At 45.3% G+C, this 20,373-nt stretch overlaps 1 protein-coding gene across 1 annotated transcript in view; it reads left to right on the top strand.

Annotated features, from left to right (window-relative positions):
- The window catches only part of NPAS2 (neuronal PAS domain protein 2), a 105,884-nt gene extending 85,796 nt beyond the window's left edge, over positions 1 to 20,088 (top strand). The window contains exons 11-21 of the mRNA XM_075711943.1: positions 24 to 171; positions 936 to 1,017; positions 1,704 to 1,845; positions 2,580 to 2,686; positions 2,867 to 2,959; positions 8,531 to 8,677; positions 14,712 to 14,906; positions 16,050 to 16,207; positions 16,783 to 16,875; positions 18,501 to 18,687; positions 19,897 to 20,088. Coding sequence (XP_075568058.1) covers positions 24 to 171; positions 936 to 1,017; positions 1,704 to 1,845; positions 2,580 to 2,686; positions 2,867 to 2,959; positions 8,531 to 8,677; positions 14,712 to 14,906; positions 16,050 to 16,207; positions 16,783 to 16,875; positions 18,501 to 18,687; positions 19,897 to 20,088 — 1,544 coding nt within the window. The remainder of the gene's footprint in view (positions 1 to 23; positions 172 to 935; positions 1,018 to 1,703; positions 1,846 to 2,579; positions 2,687 to 2,866; positions 2,960 to 8,530; positions 8,678 to 14,711; positions 14,907 to 16,049; positions 16,208 to 16,782; positions 16,876 to 18,500; positions 18,688 to 19,896) is intronic.
- Positions 20,089 to 20,373: the final 285 nt, after the last annotated feature.

A 20,373-nucleotide genomic window follows, 5' to 3' on the forward strand; every position in this document is an offset into this window, starting at 1 on the left:
CTGTGTGTATTTTCTGCTGACAGTGATGCAGTTTGGCAAGGGGAAGTCGTGCTGCTACCGGTTTCTGACCAAAGGACAGCAGTGGATCTGGCTCCAGACCCATTACTATATCACCTACCACCAGTGGAACTCCAAGCCAGAGTTCATTGTGTGCACACACATGGTGGTAAGGTATGGAAACTCCTATCAACCGTTGGGGACATAAAGGACAGTACGATAAGGACGTCCTCATGACTGTCAACATTTTCTTTTAGAAACATGATGTCTTTTATGTAACAAAAATGAAGCCTGAACTCTCTGAAGGAAATACGTTCATTATAAAAAAATGATCAGACTAGCCCAGAGAGGTGGTGGGGGCCCCACCCCTGGAGACATTCAAGGCCAGGTTGGACGGGGCTCTGAGCACCCTGATCTGGTTAAAGCTGTCCCTGCTCGCTGCAGGGGGGTTGGGCTGGATGACCTCTAAAGGTCCCTTCCAACCCAAAGCATTCTATGATTCTATGATTTATGCTAAGCTTGATTTGTCAATCAGGAGTTTAGGGGCAGATTAACTGTTGCATTTTTCCATTTTGTGCAAAAACGGGGAATAGACAGATCCCTTAACTATTCACTTCCTCTAATCCTTAGGTTGCCTTTAAAGAGATGTGTGGGAGCTTTCCAATGAAGTTATAAAGTAGTTGTAGGATGTGAACGTGACCCTTATATATACACTTCTTTAACATACTTTTTGACTTCAAGAAGACAGGAACAGAGCAAAACCTTAAAATGAAAACAGTCTCTCAAATGTTATTCAATAGCATTTCACTGAAATGATTTTTCAGCTGTTCATTCAACCTGTAAGATGTTACAATAATTTGTTCCTCCACTTGCTTACAGCACATTTTATGAAATATAACAATACCATGTTGATACACAGAATTATATTTTCCATTCAGTTATGCAGATGTTCGGGTGGAGAGGAGACAGGAGATGGGCTTGGAAGAAGTGTCCTCAGAGGTTGTGTCCTCAGCACTAAAGGTACAATGAGAAAAGCTTTTTTCATGAATATATGCAGTAATCACAGCTTGTTCCTATCAGTGAAGACATCAGTGAAGACTCCAGCATTGTCTTTCTGGGTGGATGCCCACAACTTCAGAATTCATTGCTCACTTGAATAATTTTAAAGTAAATTGGGTAAGCTCATGAAAGGATAAACCTGGAGATCAGTAACAGCCACAAATTAAGTGGAACATGGGCAGGGGCACCTTTCCTTGGTGAAGTACTACAGTTTAAAGATTCATTTGGACATGTTCTGGCAATCAGCCTTCTTGGCTACATCTCAGTGATCTGCTGAGGGAAGAAAGAAAAGCTCCTCCTTGGTGCACGGCAGAGTGTCTCAGAGAGGTTGAAGTTGCTGTCACATCTAAGTGAATGCAAAAGAAAGATTCAGAAAAACATCTGAAGGCACAAAATTACTATGGCAGTAGCTTGCTATTTATTTCCAACTCAGTGATAGCTCTTTGTAAAATGCAGTAGTTAGCTGCTGTTTGGAAGGGATATTGACACCTGTGCCCAGGTCTTCTGCTAGCCTGCTGGGGATTAGTTCTGCTCAGGTCATGTTAGGCCAGCCAAAGAACTGGGTGTGCAACCGTTACTAGATGCATTTCAAATTGTTTTCACCCTGACAGATGCAATAGCTATTCCCTTTTTTTTGTTTGTTTTAGGACAGTGGCACCAGCTTGGATCCTGAACAGCACTTTAATGCACTTGATATTGGTGCCTCAATCCTCAGCGCTAGTCGGACACCCTCAGTATCATCCAGGAGCTCACCAAAATCTTCCCACACACCCAAGTCAGACCCAGCATGTGAGTGGCATTCCTGGGTTTTGCATTATTTTTAATTTAGCCAAGTTACAGAATGTGTGCCTATATACCACAGCTGCTAACTTAACAGTTATTTATGAGGTGCTGATGATACGTGTTTGTCACTGACAATGAAGTACATAATCTGAAATGGTAACGTACAAGAGGGAAGGTTCTAGTGCAACCATCCATACACTGGAAAATGGGTAGCGGGACTAGCCATGAGGCCTGCTGTTTCGATCTGTTACAAAAATGAGGACTTCTCTCTCCAGATTTGATGGCATCAGTATAAGCAATACAAGGCACCTCTAGACTTACATCAGTAATAACAGCCTGTGGGTGATTCTCTTCTGGATTCAGGATGCTCCAGCCAAGACTTGGGAACACCTTATACATGCCTTCTGCTCCCTGGTCTGGAAGAAAAGCCAATGAACTAACCTAATTTTATAGTTATTCGGCCCATATGAGGGGAGTTCCAGCTCTTTTAGAACAGCTCTTGGGTCCTTTTGCTCCATTCATTGGAGCACAGAATCATAATCTGTCTCATTTACTTTTATCTTTGCCCAGGCCCTCCTTATCAGTTTAATTTTACTGCTACTGAAGTCAACAAGAACAGCCTTGATTCCCGCTGGAATTTAGCCAGGCCATAATCATTTCTAGCCAGGTCTCATTGTAATTCCCACTTCAAACAGGGATGATTTCCAGCATGTGAGAACTCACCAGTACTTTTCTTGCAGCTACACCAACAAAGCTGATTGCAGAGTCTAACACTCCCTTGCCAAGAACACCGAGCACGCAGCAGGATTTATCCGTGCATAGACTCAGTCAACCTACTGCTCTTCAGGTAACTTCACAAAGAGTCATCAAAATAGGCAGACAGTATAAAGCATGTGCCACATATGCAGCTTAGCCATTAAAAATTACTTACACAGAAGCCATGGCATTAGAAGAAACCTAAAATTTAAAGGAGCCATATAAACCAATACATAAAGTTTTGTTTTGTTTTGTTTTGTTTTTAACCCAGGTTTCTCTGCCTTCTCAGCCTTCATGTGAGCTTCTCCCACAGCAGCTGCTTCCTCAAGCAACTCTGCAAAATCAGCCTGCACCTCTGGCACAGGTTAGTTGGGAATTTGGAAGTGGAACAGGTCACTTTCCTATCTCCTGATATTTTCTTCTTTGGGGGCTTTTAGGTTACCTCTTTAGTAGCTAAAATCCCCAAACCCACCAGCTCTCGAACGCTTAAAATATTGTGGGAAAGTAATCTGAATTGTACACTTGTGTGTTTGAACATACATCTGCATACAGACATACAGAGCAGAAGCCCAGGTGCATGTAGGTTCAGGGGCGCACACACATCTATTTCACAGGAGAACAAAAAACAGATGGAAAAAGAGTTTTCAGCTTTGCTTCTACAGAATCAGGTCCCATCAAAATCAAAGTCACAATGAGAATTAAACCCAAAAAACTAACAAAGACACCCAGTCCTCCTGAAAACACCTGTTTGGCTGTGCTGATGCAGAACTAACCAGAAGTACAGGACATGCAAGTTCAACAAAATCCATTTTGTGAGTGTGCCAGTAATGGTGAGGATGCCACTGGAGACAAATTCCTCCAGGGAAATCTATTAACCCATAACTCAAAAGCAGGTGGCGGCCCAAAAAGCCACCTCGGTGTTTCATCTACAGTGGATTTTGAAGGAGTAAATTTGAGTACCGTGACCCCATCACACTGTTTCTCTCCTGTGGTCGTTCAGTGATGATACACCCCATCATCCTCCGATTTTAGAAATGACAGAGTAGTCCTGGACCTAGGCTGCTTCTACTATGGCTACCCTGTACTCCCTCACAAGATCCCAGAGTTTCTTCCTGTAGCATATAAAACATATAAAGTCCTGAGGAACCCTGCTTTAAAATAACAAATTCTCATTTATCTTCTATGTTTAATATTCTTTTCACGACTCCACACCAGCATGCAGCGAAGAAACAGCATATCAATTATCTGCTCCAAGCATTCATTTTCTTTTACAGATATTTCTCTCCGTTATTCATTAATGCACTTCCAAACATCAATTAGTTTATTTATTATAAACCCATGTGTGTTTTGTTTGACTTTTTTCTACCTCCCTTTCTTCTCCATCGAAGCTCTTTGCAAAAAGATGCTTTCTGGTCCTTTACTGAGAGCCCCGCTGCCTCACCCTTCCCAGTGCTCTTACTGGCACGCCAGCTCCATTTCTTCTCCGCCAAATCGGAGCGCCGTCCAGTCGCACGGCCACTGGTTCAGCCTCTTTGGGCTGGCTAAATCTCGGTGAAAGGAAGAGGGCTGACTCAAGTCTGTCTACACAGGCAGCCCTCTGGCAGCCCCCTTCTCGACTGGCAGCAAAGTCACAGCAATGCGCCTGGCGAAGCTCAAGATGGAGCTTCCCTTGATGTGGAGCTGGGAAATAGCACCGGGATGCTGCAGCTCAGGTTGCCGAGGCTCACACCCCGTAGCGATATACTCCTGGGAAGTGTAGCAAATATTCAGAGAGTTGGGCGATTTTCATAAACAATTATGAAAATTATGAAACTATTCTGTACTTCCCACCTTAAAATAATAAACACGGCAGCCTGCAGCAAGATAATCCATTATTGAAAAGACAAGGGGCCCGCAGCGCTAAGCGAGCGAGGATGAAACCCAGGTACGCGTGCTTCCCACAAGCATTCCCTCTGTTTCCTAGTTGACCATTTCGCAGCAGTCTGGGGGCAGAACACAAGCTCATCACTTTCAGAAACAGCATGGCTGGGCGCCCCGCTGCCAGCCGATGAGAAGGAGCTGCACAGGTTGCTCCCCACTGCCTTTCTGCCGCTCGCCCTCAGCTGAAGGTGACCGATGGCAGGAGCCGAAAGGCCGTTCACCGAGCCTGGCCACCCAGGGCCCCGGCGCTGATGGGCGTCCTTGCGGCTAACATTTGGCTACGGGGCAGCAGCCAGGGGCGAAGGACGTTTTAAGCAGCCACGACGGCATCTGCAGTGAGGAGCTAGCTCCCGCCTCAGGCGCCATCTGCTTGAACTTTGATTAGTTTTATTTCAAACAAAGGCTGCGATGGTTTTGTCTCCGCTGAAATGCGGTTTTAGCTTCTGCCTTGCTTGTCTGAATGAACAGACAGCACAGTACTAGATGTCGCCTGAATGTAAATGGTTTAGTTTAAACCAAGTGCTCCCTATTAGAATATTTGTTTGTTTGCCTTCCTCATTGTAATAAATTAAAATCCCCTACAACACAGCGGATGTTGATGACTGAATAATAATTAGCACTAATAATCCGTTTGGGATTGCGCAGGTGTTATTCAGAAGACAGAAAGAACGAACAAGTTGTTCGGTGAGCTGCAAAACGGTTTCCCAGGGGCTGCGCCTTGCAAGGCACGGACCCAGCCTTCCCTGCAGGAGGGCAACAAGCAGGTCCCTCTCTCCTTTGCTCAGCTATATCTTTCATGAAATTACAACAACCTGGTATTTTTTGAGAGTCTCACAACCCTATTGCATGTCTCTAGTGTTGACCAGAAGGATTGAAAGTTGAAAGGTAGGAAGAAGAGAAAGATCCAAAGGAAACTGAGCTTAAAAACCAAAGAGGGTCTCTTTTCTTTACCCAGCTACCTATTGTCATGAAACCTGTAGGAGCAGAACGCCTCTGAGGTGTCCATCTTCTTGTTCATCACATCTGAAATGGGGGACCATCCCAACAGACACAGAGGCCGTAGGTTCCCTCCCTTGGATGCAGCCCTGCAGCACCTAGAGAGAGGGAGTAGCCCTGGCACCCTGCACTGGCACCCGGTGGAGAGAAACACCCTTCCTCGGGCACGGTCCAGCTGCTGGCCTCTTTCAGATGCCCATGCTGGCGGAGAAGAGTCACAGCCCAGAAGTGCCGGTCCCTCTCCCTGGGCTGTACAGCCTGCCTGGACCGTCAGCGTCAGTGCATCAAGCCTGGTGGATTGTGCCCATCCCTACCTGAATGCCTGCTGACACAATCCCAAAAGCCTTTTTTTTTTTTTTTTTTTTTTTTTTTAAGATACCAGACTAAAATTATTGCTGTGGGATTTTTTTCTGCGTTAACAAACCTTAATTAAACTGGTGATCCTCTGCAAGTGTAGATATCTCACAGGTTTAGTCTTCCATGTTTGACTGTATGTGGAAAGCTGGCACTTTTCTGCATAGAACATGCACTTTTCTGAGGCTCTTACGGAAGTTTGTAAATACCCAAGTGAGACAAACAGCAACTTCATCTGATGCAAATGGCAGAGTTAAAGCTGTGCAGTGTTTTCTGTGTAACATTTTGAGTTAAGCTCTTTTAATTTATTATACAATTACTGATTTCTCCCCTAATTAGTAGAGCGGTTAATGATCTTGACATGAATACTCTCTGGTGCAGGTCAATTGCTGTTAGTGTCTCATTGTACAAAAACAACAGAAGCTCTGTAATCACAGGGGTCATGGCTAGAGTTATCAACAAATTTGGGGGTTAGAGTGGGAAAGGGGAAAAAAACCAAAGAGAAAGTTCCTTGTCTTCTTCCGTAATGGCTCTTACTCTAGCAGACCAGCTAATTGTTGTTGTTAAGTGTATTAATACAAAAAGCACGTGAAAAAGAGAACAAAAAGACAATACTAGATGAATATGCTAAATATAAGAAGGCGCTGGAAAAAAATTAAGGAATAATAATTTAAAATCAACAGCAATATATTTTTTGTGTGCAACTTTGCAAAGCAAATTCAAAATCAAAACTAAGGCCTGGAAATGGATTTTTGTTTCTTGTTGAAGTATAAAATGATTATAAAATTATCTGTTATAAAATTCCTTACATTCATTAATTGAAGAAAATCAGGTTCCTTTCCCAAAGTGTCTTCAAGGAGTTTGCACGTTAATGGAAAGTCTGCCATCAGCCAGCCAGGCAGTTAAAATGAAGCTTTTGGCTAAAATTGTTTTTAATTCCTTTCTCATGAGGATCCTTTGAAAGACTTAAGAGTAGTCCTCACTAACAGAGATCTTATAGAGAGAATTAGGTTGCGAGACTTGGCTTTTTAAAAAATCCTTCTGTACAGACAGAAGGAATTAAAGCAGGAATTAGCTGCATCTCATCTAGGCAAGCTGTTGCTACATAGCATCATTCCGCTCCTAAAATCAGGGTACCTGGGACTCTTCAGGTCCCCATTCAGACTAGAATAAGCAGCACCGGACGCCCCTTTTTGTCGCTTGTCCTTGTTCCCAAACATCAGAGGTTTCCACTCGTCCATTCCTTGGGTTAATACTTTATACGTGGACTAGGAAAAAAGAGAGACCCTGCTCTGACTTCTCCCCTTTAATGCCAATTAGAGGTAACACAAACTTCCCTTTGGGAGCTTCGACACCATTCTTCTGCTCGGGGGGAGGACCGGGTTGCAGATGATAGTGCTGCTGTTTGAAGGGAAAAGCGCCGTGGATCACGGCGCCGGAGGCCAAGTGCTCACATTATCTCCTTGGTCAGGCGGTGCAAGCTGCAAGCACTCGCAGATGCCTCTGCCACCAAAGCGGGCTCTGAGGGTCTCTGCCAGCAGCAACTGCATGGGCCACCTTAGCAGCCCTCCTTCCCCCCAAGCAGGGCTGGCCATGAAACTCCCCTCCACATTGCCACCACTCTTTGAGCAGTGACCTCCCAGATTGTGTGGGAAAGCCGCCCTCCGCCTGGTAAATAGAAATAAACCCTCTGAAGTTCTTGTCCTTTCTCACCTAAAGGCCATTTACTTGGAGATTTCAGCTTTGCTGGAGGGAATGTGAAGGCATTTCACATATTTAGCTGGTTTAAGGCAAAGCAGTTAGCTGATACAAATCTGAAGTGTTTTTTTTTTCCAAAGACTGTTTTTAACTTTTGGAATATGAGCTCATGTAAAGTAACTATTCCAAAACCTATTAAAGTAATAATTAACTTTGGTGGACTTTGAATCATACCTGAAAACACCAAATAAAACTAGGGATATATTGCTGTGTTGGTCGCCTCCGTGCCTCTTGAATGATTCCACTTTGTGCCAAGTATTGCTGCTACTGGAGGTTGCACTTCTTGACCCTGAGTAGTGATCTCCATTTTATATTATTATTTAGAATAGCCTTTCTCCCACTGAGCCGAGCTAGTCATGTAAAAAAATAACTTAATGAGTATTTCTTGTAGCTTGACTACTACTGAGCTGTAGAAATCTAGAAAATGTTTATTGTGGTCAGCTGTTGCATGATGCTATAGTAAGTCATCAGCAGAATAAACCATTGAAGCACTGCTATTTCTGTGCGGAAAAAGGAAAGCATTAGTAAACCATGCCCAGAATATACAGTTATGCCACACTAAGGGCTCCAGACTACAGGCTAATAAAAATAATGCACTCATTTGCCATCCAGTTAAGATGCTCTTGATACTCTGAAGTAGCATACTCTCAAAAACAGTCCTTCTGATAATTCCCTAACAGAACAGGGTCAGTTGTAAGCAGATCGCTCTAACCGAGGCAATTTAATATATGTGTGCAAAATTGAAAACAGACAAGATTTATCTCTGCCTAGATGTTACTATATTACAAACACGTCTTTTATTCCTGTGGCTGTGCTTTACAATCAAGAAAACAATACCTTCTTACAGAACAATGTTCTATTGAGGCCTGTTTGTATGATAATGACTGATTTTCCCCGTTTTTTTCAGTTCTCGGCACAGTTCAGCATGTTCCAGACCATCAAGGACCAGCTAGAGCAGCGCACCCGGATCCTGCAGGCCAACATCCGGTGGCAGCAGGAGGAGCTCCAGAAGATACAGGAGCAGCTCTGCCTGGTCCAGGACTCCAGCGTACAGGTGCATTACTCCTGGCAGGGGCAGAGCAGAGCATCCTCTCTCGCGCGGTCGTTGATAGGGCTGGCAACTTAAAATTAGCTCCAGGGTCCAGGAAATCTGGACATGTGGAAACCAGCTCATCTGAATGAAGATGTTGCCCTCTGAAAGCCTCTTGAGTAACCTATGTCAAGAAAGATTTAAGAGCTCTCTGGAAGAAAAGAAGGAAGAAATATCTCAACCTTAGGGGGAGAAGGAGAAGAATTTGGGTCATTTACAGTAGCATTTTTAAACTTTATCTACTGAGTCTTCAGACTGAGCAGCTGTAATAGAAAAGTGTTCAAGTTCAGACTTGGCAATGATTATGTCTCTCCAGTGCGTTAGCTTCCATCCAGTCACTGCTTGCTTCATGTGGGCACCACTCGTGCTCAGTGTCTTGTCCGTCCAGCTCTTCCTTAGCCCAGAGCCCTCCTTCAGGCAGTGCCCATCTCTTTCATTCGCTCCCTATTTTCCTGACCCTACCCCAGCCTGGATACAGAGCACAAGAGATTAATTTCCTTGTCACATTAAAAAAACCCAAACCTCTGCTGAAGTTCATTTGTTCACACCTGGGAGGTGTCTGAATTTGTTCCTCACTGGACCAGCTTAAGCCTTTAAGGTGAAGCTGAGGGAGCCTACTCTTCTTCTGCTTTTGATACCTCCTACACAAAGCTAGAATTCACTAAGTACAGTATCTGCTTTTAATTTACCAAGTACAGTATCTGCTTTTAATTCATCAAGTACAGTATCTGCTTTGTACCATGCCTTATGTCTACCAAACCTCAGAAATAACAGCAAGTGCAGCTCAGTACATTGCAGGTTTCACTTAATGACAAATTGACAAATCATCCAGTTTCATGGAAGTTTTCTGAACACAGGGTGACTACTGCTATGTTCCTCATAATTTAACTATAAATGCCAGGTTAAGTGGCCCTTTCTAGAAATGTTGCATTGGGGACCCACTGTGAGTATTGTAGTAATAAGATTTTTTTAGAAGACAAGCTCTGTCACAGAAACAAATGTCTCAAAGCACAGGATGAAAACCTGGGACCTGCTGAAGTCAGCAGGAATTTTGCTCCCAACTTCCACAGAAATAGACTCTCACCCTTCATCAGCATCTGTGAAATGCAGTTTCACATATTAAAACAAACTGGCATTGTATGTTTAGGCAATTAAGGGACCAGTGAAGCCAAATCAGAAACTTTGCCACCTAAGTTGCTGCATGTGTGCAGCTGTAAGACAGCAGAGCAATGGTGGGTCCCAAAACCAGGAACCTCTGTTCCTGGTGCAATATAAGCATATAGGTAGACCAGGTTTAACTTCAGTGCATTTCTTCTCTTGGTTCTGCACTGACTTTGATTAACAGGAAGGGAAAATCTCTCTGCAATTAACTGGCCTTCAGTTCAGAATCACGTCGTATGTCTGAAAGCTATTATTGTTATTATGAATATCAAGAGATGTGATATTCTCACTTCCTCTCTTTTTAATTGGGTGAAAACCATTACTCCCTCCTGGTGAAGTCTTCAATAGTTACATACACTCATCCTTTTTTTTTTTTTTTTTTTTTGCATAATTCAGGCAAAAATAGAAGATCAGAGCACATTCTTATAGGCAGGAAATGGATTTTATTTTTACATAGCTGTCTCCCATATGCACTATGGTGCATTTAATAACCCAAAGACCGTGGGACAGATTCTCAGATGTGCTCATAGGGAGCTCAAGCAGAGAGAAGAGGAGGCCCAGTGGGTAAATGGTGGGTGGTTCTGTACTGCCCACCCCATACCAGTTTGCAGCTCTGAGTTATACCATTTGGGTGATCCTCTCCCCCACAAAGACTGTACCAGGCTGGACCAAGAGAAATATATTTTCAGACCAGTACAAGTTCTCTGATGTTAGTGCTGACCATTTCCCAGCTTACTGCAGATGCAGAACTGAGAGGCGGGGGGACTGGAGGGCAGCTCAGAAATGCAGGGGCTGCGTATCTGCCTGAAGGGGCAATGCTGGACGGGGAGGGTCATCCTCTGTAGTTCGGGTGCCTTTCAGTCTCCTCAGAGCAATCTAACAATGCGATGAGATGTGAGCGGTCACACTGACTCATAGCCAGGGCCTTTTCCTATTCCCACTTTCTCCAAGTTAAAAAACCCCAAAGAAATTACTGTGCTGTTATAGGGATAGAGTGAGACCAGGAATTAGCTTTGTCTTGTTTGGCTAGGGGCAATTTAAAAGAAAGCCTCACATTTTTGCATCCAGCACTTCTGTAACTCGCAAGCAGTGAGGAGTAAACTGTTAAATCAGAAATCCAACCACGTGCTTTGCTGCACAGATTTCATCATTCAGAGAGCTGGGTGTCTGCAGACATCGATCTGTGTCTATTATCAGAGCTACAAAGCATGGTAGCAAACAGGCAAGCATTACTATCAAGCACATTTCTGGTCTCTTTAATATTCTGCGTAGAAGAGCTGTAAGCATGGGGGAGTGCTGTAGGCTGTCTGAAAAGGGGGAAGTGTTCTCCGGTTTTCCCTCGTTAGCTGATTTATTAGCATATCTTCCCCACTGGTTCACTCCATTCCACACAGAAGTGTACAGGTAGCTCTGCGGAGAATTAAGCCTCCTTTAGAGATCTTCCTTCCTTCCGCTTCCTTCAGAGATCTTCAAAACTGCAGTACGGCAATCCACCAAGAAATGCTTTCCCAACTGGACAGATGTTGAGCACGGTAGTCTTGCATTAGAAACTATTTCCAAGAGCGTTGTGCGATGAAAGCTGAAACTAGAAAGAGGGTTGTGGGCCCTGAACAAAAGTGTTCAAAACTCCTTTAAATTCCTGTTACTGCTTTTCCTGACAAACGAAAAGTATGAAGGACAGGAGCAGCAAGAGTAACCTCAGAAGTCTGAAGGATGCTGTGTCTGCTCCAGATTTGAGAAGTCTAACTAATGAATTGCGGATGGGGAGGAAGGCAGAAGGGCTCAGCCCGATCAGCCTGCAAGAACTACAAACGAGACCGTCCACAGCCACCCATCATTTGCAAACCAGGCTCCCTTCGAAGTCAGTGAATCTCAGCTTCCCAGTGCTGTGCTTCTCATCTTTCTGTATTTTACATAAAGAAAGAGTCTTGATGTCTGTAATGATGAGCCCAAAGGCTATAATCCCCTGATTATCCAAAGGACAGGTAGAGTCAAAGAGCCATTTTCCTCACGACGTCTTGCCAATGTGATTCATCCATTAGCTGTAGGGACCATCCATCTCGGAATGCGGGGGCAGCGGTGTCAGAGGGTCCCTCCCCTCCCTCACTGCTTTGCTGTGTATGTTAACAAGCTGGCCAATTAAAAAATATTTGTAAGATGCTTCACTGACCTTGCAGTCCGCAAAATCAGCCACGAGACATGTCATTAGCAGCAGTGCAGTTAGGGGGCTGCTAATTTATCTACTATGATTTGCTCAGACTGGGACAGATTTCAGTCTTTATTACGGGCTTTCTGTTGTTATTTAAAGCTGCCATATTTCAGTGTTTCAGGGGAATTCAGGCAGGACTATCACAAAAGAGGCACATTATGAAAAAACACCAGTAAGTTTTGTACAAATGAAGCATGTTCTTGCTTTTAGGCTTAACTAGCAGGTAGAAAGGCCACGCTTCGATCTTCTCTCAGGTCAACTCTTGTTTTGATGAGGCATCTTGAGTCTTCCAGTTCTGCGGGGACACGGGTTAAATGGCACTATCGCTTCCTGCCCTGAGCTTGTTTTTTCCGGGACATTTATGTTCAGATGGTAATAATGCTGCTTTTGCCATTATAATGCAAGAGAGGGTCCCTAGGTATGAAACATTCAGAGCCCTCTCAGGGTACAAACACGTGAACAAACAAAACTGGTTTAGTGGGATAAACCTGGTTGTAAATTTATAGCGTGTTAGCTGCCAACCATTAACCGTGCACGTTCCTACCCAGTGGCACACTCTGGTAACTGCAAAGTAGGTTACTCTGCTTTCTTCTAAGGATAAACTCCCTGGCCTTCATCTGGAAGTAAGGCATGCACACAGGCAGCATAGTAAGTCATCTGCAGCAAGTTCACACCCTGCCTGACATTCGCATCGACAGATGTTGGCTTTGCATTGGATGAACTTAGGATTTCTCCGGCACTGTGCGCCACGTACAGGGAGGACGCTTAAAATAATCCTCCTAAAGGTGTTAATTTGTGGTGATCTGGCCAGTACCGGTGGGCTTACACTCCCCATCACATTTTTGAAACACAGCACTTGCCTTACCTGTTCTGAATTTCTTATCAAATGTTTTATACCGAATTTTATATCAATGGCGACCAGTTTCACTGCTAGAGCTAATCAAGTGAGTTAATTTACCAAACATGTCCAAAGCTTAGCTTCTATATACAGAAAATAAACAAGAAAATGAATTTTCATAATTTCTGTATTGATTTATTCATAATAAGACCTATTTACTTGGCAGAAGTTGCAAGACCATCTGTCTTTCTGATATGTAATGGCTCCAAACTCAGTGAGCAGTGTTTTTAAAAGAAAACACTCAGAGCTAGTTTCAGACCTGCTGTGAGCAGGCCCAGCTCTGTTACTTGACCCATTTATTTCTATCAGACGTCTTTGAGATGTGGTTAGCCTACAGCACCTGAAACAAGCCGTTGCTTTAGGTTCATTAACATTTTCATTAATTGCCCCCCTCTCTCAGCTGATTAATGTAAGCTTTGTCTGTACTTTTTTTCTGAGTAAAATCTTGGCACACGGAAATTCATTAAAAATTTATCATATTTAAATAAAAACTATGTTTTAAAAGCTACATAAATAAGTACAAATATGATGGATCAACCCATACTTCTGCAAAGAAAAGCAATGCATTTTTCTAGTCCTTTGGAGAAAGGTATGGGTTTTTTCCAAGAAAAATTAGAGGGGACATGATAGTTTAGGGAATTGTTAATATAGCAATAAGCTGCAGAAAGGTGTACTAATTACTGGGCGTACCTCAGATGTGCTGCTAGGCATGAGACTGATGGATGAATAATGAAGAGAATAATTGTGATTCTGATTTCATTTAAACCCTAAGTAGCTCCACTTACATTAATGGAGTTCCACACGTGTAGCAGTGGTGTGCAATCAGAATCAGATCCAAAAAAGCCTTCAACTACCTGGGATGCGTACCTCCATACAGTCCTTGGTGGCGAGAGGCTAGGGTTGAAATATTGCAAAGATAGCTTGTAGCATTAATAATTCATAGTTTTAAAAGATGCCTTTTCCCTCTGTACAGCTATAATAAAAGAAATAGCCCCTAAAAAAGCAAAAATTCCCAAGCCCTACAACTTTTAAAGACAAAAGCCTCATCTTGCAATGCAGGCATGGAGAGTATATCGGTTTCAGAAACACTGACAGAGGAGCTGCTAGCTCTTTGGCACAAGTCAAAGGTCTGGCACGGTTAGGAAGAACGCCGGGTGACAATTACCTGATGGGGAATCAGATAAATGACAGCGACTGTCTGTTTACACATCTTCTCAATGATAACCACACGGCCATTCAACACGGACAGCTCTGGCCTGACTGTGGCCTCATTAAAAACATTCGACAACCCAACTGTATGTAAGGTGTTGAATTTCCAGGGACAAATTCAAAAGCAGCCCTGTCTGAAAGGCAGGCCGGTTTTGTTGAAAGGGGAAACGAAAAGGCTGAAAAGACACGGAGTTACTCTCTTGTCTCTGGTCAGGATGCCCCAGAACATGGTGATGCACAGGGAACTGCTCTGACGAGGACTGTGCCTGCTCCATGGAGAGAGGACTTGTACCCTCAGGACGCATTTCGCGAGTGCACTTGCAGAACAAGAAATCAAGAAACTAGAAAGAGCGGAACTGTTAATGTAGGAAAGAGAGGTGATTTCCAAGTAACAGTAAAGGCATACTGAATCCAGAAACGTGATGACTTTATTTTAGAATGTATCTTTGGATTTAATTCTGTCACCTTCATTATCCAATACAGCTGGGCTCTGTAAATAAAGTCTCCCCCTTCTTTTCCAGATGTTCCTACAGCAGCCGACGGTGTCCCTGAGCTTTGGCAATACTCCGCAGCCGGAGCCACAACAGCTACAGCAGAGGTCAGGGGCCATTTCTCAGCAGCAGCTTGTCCCCAGTCCTCAACTTCAAGGGCAAATTGCATCTTCGCAAACAGCAAACCAGCAGGCACTGAGAGAAGCAAGTGTGATATCGAGCCAGGTAATCACTTCTTTGAATAGAGAAGCGTTTCTATGGAAAGAAGACACTGAGCTGTTACTAAACAAGCAAGTAAAATCATGTCAGTCCTGTAAGCGGGCCTTTGCTTTTCCTTCCCTGTTCTCCTGCGTAAGGGCAGCCCACGTAAAGTGTCTCCCTGTAGCAGTTGCTTTACCTTAAATCGCTTTTTTAAGATCTCAGCCAGGAGGGTTACTTGACCAGCTGCTTCAGCTTGAAAACTGAGCAGGGGAGGCATGCAAAAGCTGGGGATGATTTACTGTCCTTCAGCCGATGCTGAAAGAAACCTGACCGGCAACACTGGGAACTTGCACTAGTTTCTGCACAAAGCCCGTCTGCTGTGGGGGGCACACAGCTGGAATACGTTGAGATTGGCGCGAGACCCCCAGGTTGCGAGCGTAACAGATTCCTGCACGGGGCAATCAAGTTCAGCCTCAGTTAGTAGTCACTGAGATCTGTAAAAGCTAGGAGGTTTGAAACAGGGGTTTTTTTTTTTGTCTTATTGCCGGTTTAGCGGCATTTTCAGTTTTTGCTCTTCCGCCCACCTGTTGTACCAACCTTCGCAGAAAACTCAGCTCCTATTTCTGCTACCCGAGCGTGCGGCAAACATAGCTGCGTCGTTATCTTCAGACCCCTCGGCGGCAGCTTTTAACCTCCTACACACCTGTATTATAATGATGCTATTAAACCAAAAAGTCTCTCCGTGTTATAAATAGAAATAAATAGAAAAAAAAAAAAAAACCCAAAAAAAACCCTCCACCTAGTTCTTTAGTAAGATTTATTCCCATCGTTTGGGCTTTTACGGCAGCGCTGGTCACACCTAACTTCGCTCGCCTCTTCGTGGGGCGTCGCCGGCCGCCTCAACTGCTCGACGGCACGGCCGGGCCGGCTTTGCTTTCACAGCGCCCGGCTCCCCGGGGCTTTGCCGGCCGGTACGGGAAGGCACGGCCGGCCAGGGCCGCGCTGTCCTTTCCGGCGCCCCCGCCAGCAGCCGGCTGGAGGCCCCGCCAGGTGTTACCGGCGGCTGCGCCCCCGCCGCGCTGCCCACGGCCCGCGTCCCTAGGCTGCCTCCACGCAGCGGGCGGCGGCCGTGCTGCAGCTCGGCTTCTCTCCCTCCCTCTCTTGCAGGGCCCGAAGGCGGCGAGGAGCGCGGAGCTGGCGGCGGGCGGCGGCCGCTCCCCCCGCGCCGCGCCCCCGCCCTTCGCCGCAGCCCCCGCCGGCGGCGGCACCGCGGCGCCCCCTGCCGGCCCGCCCGCCCCCGGCTGCAGCCACGACCAGCAGCTCAGGTACGGCCCGGCCCGGCCCGGCCCGGCGCGGTGCGGTGCGGTACGGCCCGGCGCGGTGCGGAGCGGAGCGGAGCCAGGCCTGCCCGCCCGCCGGGCCCGGGCTTTCGCCGCGCATGAGGAACCCAGCTGCGCTCGGGTTCGCGTTCAGCGTGAGCGGCCCCCTCTGGCCTCCCGGCCCCCGGGGTGGTGGCATGTCTCCCGCCTCAGGCTGCCCTGGGCGGGCGGTGGAAGAGGGCCAGGAGCTTGGCATCCCGCTAGGCGTGTGAACCGCAAAAAATGACATTCTGGTAGTCAGAAAGCGGAAACACAAGCCGCTCCCAGCAGCAGGAGCAAAAGCAATTTCACCCTCCCGAAATGCTGGCGCCCCAGCCCCTCAGCGAGGCCGCGCTGCCCCCGGCCTCCGCCTGGCAGCGCCCAGGGTGCGCCCGCCACAGCCAGGAGCTGGGGCCGGCTCCCCCGGCACTCGGCCTTCTGCCCTGCCTAGGAAAGCGCCCCGTTTCTGGTTTCAAAACGCGGGGTTTGCCTGGCCCTTCTGTTGCAGCAATGTCACCTTTTTCTTTTTTTCCACGCGCCAGACTGTTGCTCAGCCAGCCTATTCAGCCCATGATGCCTGGGTCCTGTAATGCAAGACACCCTTCAGACCTCAGCATGGCGGGATCCCAGGCTAAGTATGTGACTTGTCAAATACAAAACATCAAAGTTGCTTTTCAGGGGAAGTAGCCTTCTTTAGGCAGAGGACGAAGTAGTTAGAAATATGGGGAACGTGTTACCGTGCTGAGCCTGCCTTCCAGTGCCAGGCTCAGCCTTACCCTGCCTGGTCACATCAGGAAGGATGACAGAGAGAAACACAATGTGCCAGTGGCGTTTTAACAAGCCAAGGCTGGGGGAATTTTTCTCCCTCACGTGATGCTTGCTTCACTGCTGGAAATTCTGACCCACCAAGGTAAATGTGAGAGAGAAAGCCGGTGCTGGCCCAGTTGAAATGGCCGGCGCCAAGAAAGACCCTGCTCTCTGGGCAGTGAGATGCTGGTGGAGCTACGCCTAATCTACACCAGCAGAACTGAAAGAACCAACAGGGCCCTGCACCTGAGCGCTCTTCAAAAAGCTGCTGAACAAACCAGCTCAGTTGTTTTGTCTCCTCAAAACTTGGATGAAGGAAGCAGAAAACATCAGTCAGAATATGCCTTTTTTTTTTCTTAGCTGTTTTTTGTCACTGTATTTAATTGTGGACTGCTAAAATAATAAGCAACTGTTTGCACATTAAAAGTAATTCTGTATGCTACCTCAAGAATGCAGGTATTCAGTACTTCTTTTTTTAAACATCACTATTGCTGTTTAAGATTACGTTGAGTTAAATTTGTCAACTTTAAATATACAGCATTTTAGATCTGCTTTTAAGCATCTAAATAAAAGAGGCCTGATTTGTAAAGATACATTGCCCAGTTCATGTAGACTTCCTGACTCATGGGACCCTTTTTTAGGAGCTCACATCCTAGTCCAAGTACCCAAACCGTAGCATTTCTGACTAACCCCTAATGTTGAACAGCTGTTGAGTGAACACAGACCACACCATGATCTCATCACCCATTACAGGATAAACAGAATTAGGCTGGCTTGGCAATTGCTCCATTGTGGTTTTGCCCACAGCCTTCCGCAAAACAACACATATTCAAGTTTTGCTATGCAAAAGCAAACTGGCAAGAGGAGCCGAGTATTTTGTTTCTGTCCCATCTCTCGCTCTGGAGGACTTCTGGAGCCGCCTTCTGTTCCTACAATGTATCTCACAGCGATGAGAACTGCTGACCATACTTGGCAATATGTGTATGAGCAGCTTAAGAAGTAATCAACCCTAGCCGTCTTTTGCAAGAGATTACCACCCCACAGGCAGTCGCAGGGGAGCACAGGCAGCAGAATGGGAGGAGTATTTACTTCTCTCTCGCTGCAGTTCAGAGATCAGCATATTAATGCAGAAACAGGCCGTTTGGTTTAATGAGCCTGGGATGTGAATGCTGTGGCTGAAGAGAAGACATGCATAAACCTGAATCTTTAATGAATCTAAAACGTGGTCTGGATTTTGAGGTGAGATGTATTCTGCCCTCCAAGTCCAGCTCATGCACAGAGTAAGGCAAGACAGTGCTGCTAACAGTGCCATCGTTCATACTAGCAGGTCCCGTGCACTGGGATCCTTTATTAGGAATTATTTATGAAGACTAGGGACTTCCATCCCTATCCTAGGAGAAGACCTTTGCTTCCAACAGTTTGTTCTTGATTGTTTTGCTTCTTTCTTCCACAGGTATTCTCAAACCCAACAAATGTTTCAAAGTTTGGAAGTGCAGACTTCCAGCAGCAGCTCTCCAATCGTTCTGATGGGACAAGCAGTGTTAAACCAAGGGTTCGCCACTACACCTCCTTCCCAGCCATCCTCTCTGCCACCTATGCAACTCCAGCACCAACAGCATCAGCAACAACGCTACCTGCAGGTTGGTAGGGTTGGACAAAGAGCACGATGTATAAAATGTACACGCGGAGTAATAAGGCGAAGGGGCTGTGCAAACGGGGCCCCGGGTTTCAGCGGGAGCCTGAACATGGCAGAAATGGCCATTTTAGAGATAGAGATACTGAAATGTGCAAGACACTGATACAGTGTCGTGTACCCTTCCAGTATAGTGAGGGAGCAGTGAGAACAGTCAGAATATTTAAAAGGAAATTACTGATTCTGTACATTGGAAACATAATCAGATTATCCTGGATATATTTAAAGTGTATTTCTAGATGGAGAAAATTGCTGCCTTAGGATTTATTCTGTTTCTGTCCTCTTTATTCAGTATAAAATTTACTTAGTTTACAAGTCAAAAGATGATTTTTAATTACCAGCATCAATATAAAATGAGATCTGGATCAGATATCTGGATCCCTTCAGTAAATTAACATATTTTCTCAACTCCACAAGGCAGAAAATCTAAACTGGAGCACATTGCCTGGAAGAACCGGGTGATCTGAAGATGTAAAAATACTTATTTTTTTGACCTAATTCAACACACACTAAAGTAAACGGGAAGGGGGGAAATGAGGTGTCTCTGTATTAACTCAAAAGGAGCTGAACTGAGTCTATAAAACCTGATCACATATCCACTGGCATCATTGAAAGAGTAGCACCAACCTCAAATGATTAAACTCTTGTTATTGAAATGAAATCCTTATCATAGCTAGGAATTAATGAAAAAACTATGGCAGATACTGTTCCCAATAAAAGCAGCTGCAAAATTCACATCGATTTCACCACTGCAAGGTCACACTCTACTGCAAACTCACAAAAAGGAAGGGCTAGAAGAGACAGCATGAGGTACACTAGGATCCCCTGTTTCATTTCTGTTTCATTTCTATCATACATCTGTGTAATTTCTGACACATTTGCCCACCCTGTTCCTGAACAGGGTTTTGAAGATAACCTGCAAATCCTAGGCAGTGCATTCCTACTAGAAAACCTTTCTCAATGCCTAATTCTAATGTTCTTTGTTGCAATTTATGTCCATTCCTTCTAGCATTAGGTAAGCTAACCCCATGCCAAGCAGCCCCAGAAATAAAAGCCAGCAAACTAGTAGTATTTTTAAGCACCCTGTACGTTGAGGACGAAGAGCTTTAACATGTGAAAGAATCGAACACCACGATGAATTTTATTTTATCTGTAGGTGCAAACACCAAGTTCTTTGCACAATGAGCAACCCGATTCTTTGCTCCTGCCACCTTACTCGCCACAGCAAGGAAATATGGGGTATCATCAGACACAACAGCAGCAGCAGCAGCAGCAGCAGCAACAGCTAACTTCAAGAAGAAGCAATAGCTTATCAGAACCATCAAATTTACCACAGCCACTGCGATAAGAGTCCCACCAGCACAATCAATGCACGATTAGCTTTAACCAATGGGCACATGGGGCAGAAGAGAATGACTTTGTACTTACTGTTTTGGCTTTTGCACAAGCATTTCTTTCAAAGCTCTATGACAGAAGTACGCCACAGAGTGCGGACTGCCACAGACAGTGCATTTATGGCATGCCGGATTCAGTTTGCGCTGTCTTGTGAGCACAGTATGTACTGACAGAGCAAAATAAAAAGGAACACTATCCTGTGCAGCCTCCATCATCAGTGGGTGCACAGGAGGCGGCG

Source organism: Pelecanus crispus, chromosome 1 (assembly GCF_030463565.1).
Source record: "Pelecanus crispus isolate bPelCri1 chromosome 1, bPelCri1.pri, whole genome shotgun sequence".
Classification (NCBI taxonomy): Eukaryota; Metazoa; Chordata; class Aves; order Pelecaniformes; family Pelecanidae; genus Pelecanus; species Pelecanus crispus.